General features: G+C 37.4%; 1 protein-coding gene across 1 annotated transcript in view; it reads right to left on the reverse strand.

Annotated features, from left to right (window-relative positions):
* LOC135511891 (phosphatase and actin regulator 2-like) overlaps positions 1-4,823 on the reverse strand; it is a 76,363-nt gene extending 71,540 nt beyond the window's left edge. The window contains exon 1 of the mRNA XM_064933402.1: positions 4,644-4,823. Coding sequence (XP_064789474.1) covers positions 4,644-4,776 — 133 coding nt within the window. The 5' untranslated portion in view covers positions 4,777-4,823. The remainder of the gene's footprint in view (positions 1-4,643) is intronic.
* Between the last annotated feature and the right edge of the window lie 2,782 nt (positions 4,824-7,605).

Consider the following 7,605-nt stretch of genomic DNA (forward strand, 5'->3'; position numbering starts at 1 on the left):
ATGTTGAGACTGGTGTTTTGTGGGTACTATTTAATGAAGCTGCCAGTTGAGGACTCGTGAGGCGTCTGTTTCTCAAACTTGTACTTGTCCTCTTGCTCAGTTGTGCACTGGGGCCTCCTACTCCTCTTTCTATTCTGGTTAGAGACCTTTGTGCTGTTCTGTGAAGGGAATAGTACACAGTCTTGTACCAGATCTACAGTTTCTTGGCAATTTCTTGCATGGAATAGCCTTAATTTCTCAAGAACAAGAATAGACTGATGAGTTTCAGAAGAAAGTTCTTCATTTCTGGCCATTTTGAGCCTGTAAACGAAGCCACAAATGCTAATGCTACAGATACTCAACTATTCTAAAGAAAGCCAGTTGTATTGCTTCTTTAAATCGGCACAACAGTTTTTGGCTGTGCTAACATCATTTGCAAAAGGGTTTTCTAATGATCAATTAGCCTTTTGAAATGATAAACTTGGATTAGCTAACACAACATGCCATTGGAACACAGGAGTGATGGTTGCTGATAATGGGCCTCTGTACGCCTATGTAGATATTCAATTAAAAACAGCAGTTTCCAGCTACAATAGTAATTTACAACATTAACAATGTCTACACTGTATCTCTGATCAATTTGATGTAATTTTAATGGACAAAAAAATGCTTTTCTTTCAAAAACAAGGAAATGTCTAAATGACCCCAAACTTTTGAACGGTATTGTATATATACCCGTTTCAAAACAAGTTGGCCTGAGTTACAAGTGAGATACAACAGACACAGGAAATGAGCTCCAACAAAAGGAGCTTTCCCCCCCTCTTGTGGATATTTGAGAAACTACCAGACAATAGCCAGCATTTCCTGCTATTACTCTACATGTGTTATCACACTTCCTGCTGCAATAAAGTGCAAAGAATGAATGATGGCAATACATAACCCGACTTTTGTCTGCAAAATATTTCTGGTTTTAGGTAATGTGATCTAGATCATTTAGTTTCAAGTATTTTTATTAACAAGGCAAGGCCATATCACACAGACACCAATCGGCAGACTTTGGCTAGATACAGACGATGATAATATACAGATGTAGAATCTTAATTTGAACACCCTGTTGCGGGAGGAGTTTCCTGCAATGCAGGACATTTAAAACATATTGTGTATTTGAGGTTTAAAACGAAATTTAATTTCCGTTTAGACATTTCTGTCTTGATTTTCCCTTACGAAAAATGTATCAACCCCTACAAATGTATAATCCACATAATCATTCACATTTCCTGTTGCTGCAGGATTCTTTTCCTGCTGTAGCAAACTGGCTCAAATTAAGATCCTACAGCTGTACTGTAGCATGCATGAATTCAAGATCCACTTAACTAGACTACTCTGAAAGGGCAGAAGTGGAAAACAAAGTTGACTGATGACAGGAAGTGGACTGTCAGTAGACATAATGTACTGATGTGACATTTGATAGAGGAGGCATGGTAAAGCTGGGGACTAATGTCAGTAAATTGTTTGCGAAAGCCTTGACATTGTACATACTGTATGAGAACCTTATGACCACATCAATGTGAAATATGTGAACATTTAACCCACACAGCTGTGATAATACAGATATGGTGTTCATAATGCACTTCTGAACGATATGGAATATCTCACAAACAAAGTCCTTCTTCTATAGGAAATAATCTATGTGGAATAAAGAACAAGGCCTTTACTGTGACGATTAACAGCCCATTCTCACCAGAGCCTATTAAACCTCAGAGGAACACAGCTCCATAGGACATCAAGACTAGAGGCATTATAGCTCTTTGAAGGTCTGTGCACTTTGCAGAAATGACAACAGGAAACCACTGCAGCATTGGGCACCTTAGTTCTATATAAAGGCCATTCTAGAGAAGGGGACTCAGCAACTTCTCTCTTGGAAACGTGATCTCATTATGCTATCTTTGTCATTGTCAGTTCATGATATCAAGTACATCCATTCATTGAAAAACTTGAGGGCAGTGGAAAAAGTACCCAACTGTCATACTTGAGTAAAAGTAAAGATACCTTAATAGAAAATGACTCAAATAAAAGTAAAAGTCACCCAGTAAAATACTACTTGAGTAAAAGTATACAAGTATTTGGTTTAAAATATACTTAAGTATCAAAAGAAAAGTATAAATCATTTGAAATTCCTTATATTAAGCAAACCAGATGGGACTATTTTATTTTTTAATTTATGGAAAACCACAGGCATAATTGGCAAACAAAGCATGTCGGTTTAGTGAGTCCGCCAGATCAGAGGAAGTAGGGATGACCAGTGATGTTCGGTTGATAAGTGCATGAATTTCATTATTTTGCTGTCCTGCTAAGCATTAATAATGTAACAAGTACTTTTGGTTGTCAAGGAAAACGTGTGGAGTAAAAAGTACAATATTTTCTTTAGGAATGCAGTGAAGCAAAAGTAGACAAAAATATAAATAGTACAGTATAGATAAGATACCCCCAAAAATGACTTAAGTAGTATTTTTGTTCACTTTACCACAATGCATAAGGGAAATCATAATTCATGATTGATTGTTAATCAACAACAACACATTATACATTGTTAGACTTTTTATGTTGAGGCCTGCCTATATTAGATAGAAAACATAAACGTAAGTGTTTTAAAGTTGAAGTTTATGACTGGAATCACAATGAGGAGCATCAGATGCCTTGCATGTTTAAAACAAATATATATATATATATATATATATATTTACAGTTGAAGTCAGAATTTTACATACACCTTAGCCAAATACATTTAAACTCAGTTTTCACAATTCCTGACCTTCAATCCTAGTAAAAAGTCCCTGTCTTAGGTCAGTTAGGATCACCACTTTATTTTAAGAATGTGAAATGTCAGAATAATAGTAAAGATAATTATTTTTTTCAGCTTTTATTTCTTTCATCACATTCCCAGTGGGTCAGAAGTTTACATATACTCAATTAGTATTTGGTAGAATTGCCTTTAAATTGTTTAACTTGGGTCAAACGTTTCGGGTAGCCTTCCACAAGCTTCCCACTATAAGTTGGGTGAATTTTGGCCCATTCCTCCTGACAGAGCTGGTGTAATTGAGTCAGGTTTGTAGGCCTCCTTGCTCGCACACGCTTTTTCAGTTCTGCTCACACATTTTCTATAGGGTTGAGGTCAGGGCTTTGTGATGGCAAAAATGGCTTAAGGACAACAGTCAAGGTATTGGAGTGGCCACAACTTTGGAAGTATGCTTGGGGTCACTGTCCATTTGGAAGACCCATTTGCAACCAAGCTTTAACTTCCTGACTGGTGTCTTGAGATGTTGCTTTAATATATCCACATAATTTTCCTCCTCATGATGCCATTTATTTTGTGAAGTGCACCAGTCCCTCCTGCAGCAAAGCACCCCCACAACATGATGCTGCCACCCCCGTGCTTCACGGTTGGGATGGTGTTCTTCGGCTTACAAGCCTCCCCCTTTTTCCTCCAAACATAACGATGATCATTATTGCCAAACAGTTCTATTTTTGTTTCATCAGACCAGAGGACATTTCTCCAAAAAGTACAATCTTTGTCCCCATGTGCAATTGCAAACTGTAGTCCGGCTTTTTTATGGTGGTTTTAGAGCAGTGGCTTCTTCCTTGCTGATCGACCTTTGAGGTTATGCCAATATAGGACTCCTTTTACTGTGGATATAGATACTTTTGTACCTGTTTCCTCCAGCATCTTCACATGGTCCTTTGCTGTTGTTCTGGGATTGATTTGCACTTTTTGCAGCAAAGTACGTTCATCTCTAGGAGACGCAATGCATCTCATTCCAGAGCGGTATGAGGGCTGCGTGGTCCCATGGTGTTTATACTTGCGTACTATTGTTTGTACAGATGAACGTGGTACCTTCAGGCATTTGGAAATTGGTCCCAAGGATGAACTAGAATTGTGGAGGTCTACAATTTTTTTTTTCTGAGGTCTTGGCTGATTTCTTTTGATTTTCTCATGATGTCAAGCAAAGAGGCACTGAGTTTGAAGGTAGGCCTTGAAATACATCCACAGGTACACCTCTAATTGACTCAAATTATGTCAATTAGCCTATCAGAATCTTCTAAAGCCATGACATAATTTCTGGAATTTTCCAAGCTGTTTAAAGGCACAGTCAACTAGGTGCATGTAAACTTCTGACCCAATGGAATTGTGATAAGGTGAATTATAAGTGAAATAATCTGTCTGTAAACAATTGTTGGAAAAATGACTTGTGTCATGCACAAAGTAGATGTCCTAACCGACTTGCCAAAACTATAGTTTGTTCACAAGAAATGTGTGGATTGGTTGGTAAACATACACCTTACTGTATATATAATAAACCCACAATCAAAATGACTGCATGTCCTCATTTGATCACAGAGAGGTGTAGCATAATGCATTCAAAAACTTTAATTATGAATTCTATGCATGTCAAGCCATGCCATTTAATTTCTTGCAAATATACTTTTAACTAACTCTGCTTTCATCTGTGGTTCAACCATTTTCAGTGTTTTCCATTAAGTTCTATTTTTATTCATTTTGACTGCAATAATTAACTATTATTTAAACTTCAGCAAACAAAACTAAATTTGCGAAATATGGACGAGGTTATACATATTTTGCGCGTGTAGGCTATTGAAATACTCACCTGAACGTGCGCCTCGCAGTCTCAACAGTATTCTTGACCTGAAACCAGAAGTGTCACTGTGAGAACGAACTCTGCAAATCGGAGAGAACGTCTTCAAATCGGGGAAACTGTCTTCATTGGCCATCTGATCCATAGAACACCGAGTGATATATACAGTATTGTCGGGTGTGCTGAAAATGACAGGGTACAGCGACAGCTTTTAAGAAGATCAGTAACCCCTCCCCTCGACTTGTTGTTCCGCTCTGGAAGATTGCTCTAAAATTCACTCAATTCACTTTCAATGTACTTTTACAAAAATACAGTATTTGGCTTAATAGTGTGTCATAAAGTTGGGAATTAAGAAGACATGAGAGAGGAAATATGATCTGTCTAAAAAATATAAATATAAATATATATATATATATATATATATATATATATATATATATATATATATATAGCAACACCTCTCCTTCACTTGCTGTTCTGTTGTTGTTGATACAGTGATGAGAGTGGGCCTGTGTATTCAAATAACAACTTTACAGAGAATATCCTGCCTGTCACCTTGTAGGCTTTAAATGAATGTTCAGAGTCATAATATCTAGATTCGTGATAAAGACAAAATAACATAATCCACCCTAAACTATTAACATAATCCACCATAACCCAATTGTATATTACAATAATGTTATCAATAAGGGATTTAGGCCTGCCATTTTAATTGTGGTATAATTGGCCACAAGTGAAGTTACCAAAACAATTCATTTGGTGGCAGTATTGTTTCAGCAAAAAGAGTCTGAACAGTTTTGTGTGACACTTATTGGGGCCCTTCAGGGGCTATTTTACACATTCTTTAAGTAATGCATAACATGTAGTGGTTGACATAAGCTGACATTGGCAGTTATTACATCGAGCAATAAAATGCGTGATATAAACATTTTTAGGGCCCTGACAACAAAGTGTTTTTTTGATGAAGAACAATAGATATTCTGAGGGTTTAGCCAAACTATAATGTTGACCTTTTCCTATGAAGGTTTGCCGCAATGAACCAAGAACGTGTGGAATTTTTCAATAACGCTCCTTTCACAGATATACACAAACATGCTGTATTCTTCTTACACATGTTGTGACTCCAACCCAAGATATAGAAAACCTGGCTTTGACACAATTTTCCGGTTTCCTCTTGTCAAAACCAAATTCCTGCTTGGGTCATGTTTTGAGTAACTACTGTACATTGGGCACAAGGACAAAAGGGTGGTCTCTGCTCTGACCCATTTATTCATCAGCAAGTACAACCCACATGAAAAGAGCAAATAGTATACTATGGTGTAAATCAGAGGAGGCTGGTGGGAGAAGCGATAGGAGGACAGGCTCATTGTAATGGTTTTATTTCATTCCAGCCATGAGCCCGTCCTCATATTGCTCCTCCCATCAGCATCTGTTATAAATACCATTACGGACTAAAGTGTACTGTAGTGTACTGTAGTATTTGCACTTATCTATAGTATAAATACTGTAGTAAAAGAAAACTGTAGTATATGCTATAGTAATTGCTGTAATATTTTTACAGACTGTAGTATACAGTGCCTTCCACATTTTGTTACGTTCTAAAATGGATTAAATAAATAAAAAATCCTCAGCAATCTACACACAGTACCCCATATTGACAAAGCAGAAAACAGGTTTTTAGACATTTTAGCAAATAAAATAAAAATTATAAACAGAAATACCTTATTTACATATGTATTCAGACCCTTTGCAATGAGCCTCGAAATTGAGTTCAAGTGCATCCTGTTTCCATTGATCATTCTTGAGATGTTTCTACAACTTGATTGGAGTCCACCTGTGGTAAATTTAATTTATTGGACATGATTTGGAAAGGCTGTCTATATAAGGTCCCACAGTTGACAGTGCATGTCAGAGCAAAACCAAGCCATGAGGTCGAAGCAATTGTCCACAGAGGTCAGAGACAGGACTGTGTCGAGGCACAGATCTGGGAGAGGGTACCAAAAAATGTCTCCAGCATTGAAGGTCCCCAAGAACACAGTGGCCTCCATCATTCTTAAATGGAAGAAGTTTGGAACCACCAAGACTCTTCCTAGAGCTGGCTGCCTGGCCAAACTGAGCAAGGGCCTTGGTCAGGGAGGGGACCAAGAATGCGATGGTCACTCTGACAGAGCTCTAGAGTTCCTCTGTAGAGATGGGAGAACCTTCCAGAAGGACAACCATCTCCAAGATTCGACTCTTTGACCTGAATGCCAAGGGCTTTGTCATTATGGGGTATTGTGTTTAGATTGATGAGCAAAACATGTAATCAATTTTAAAATAAGGCTATAAACGTAACAGAATTTGAAAGAAGTCAAGGGGTCTGAATAATTTCTGAAGGCGCTGTACTCTACAGTAATTCCTGTTGTGTTTTACAGACTGTAGTAATATTTAATAATATAATAATATAATATTTACTGTAGTGTTTTTGCAGACTTATTTGTAATATTTACTATGGTGTTTTTGTTTTGTTGTCTTTGATATAGCAGTGAAGATTTTCTTCTTCAAGAAACCTACTGGAGAAATAGTGAAAGAGCTAATTTTCTATAACCTGTATGTAGATAGGACTGGGGTGTGAATGGACAGTTCAGTTTTCTATAACCTGTATGTAGATAGGACTGGGGTGTGAATGGACAGTTCAGTTTTCTATAACCTGTATGTAGATAGGACTGGGGTCTGAATGGACAGTTCAGCACTTCTACTTTTTTATATAACCTGTATGTAGATAGGACTGGGGTGTGAATGGACAGTTCAGTTTTCTATAACCTGTATGTAGATAGGACTGGGGTGTGAATGGACAGTTCAGTTTTCTATAACCTGTATGTAGATAGGACTGGGGTGTGAATGGACAGTTCAGCACTTCTGCTTTTTTATATAACCTGTATGTAGATAGGACTGGGGTGTGAATGGACAGTTCAGCACTTCTGCTTTTTTATAT

This window comes from Oncorhynchus masou, chromosome 24 (genome assembly GCF_036934945.1).
Source record: "Oncorhynchus masou masou isolate Uvic2021 chromosome 24, UVic_Omas_1.1, whole genome shotgun sequence".
NCBI lineage: Eukaryota > Metazoa > Chordata > Actinopteri > Salmoniformes > Salmonidae > Oncorhynchus > Oncorhynchus masou.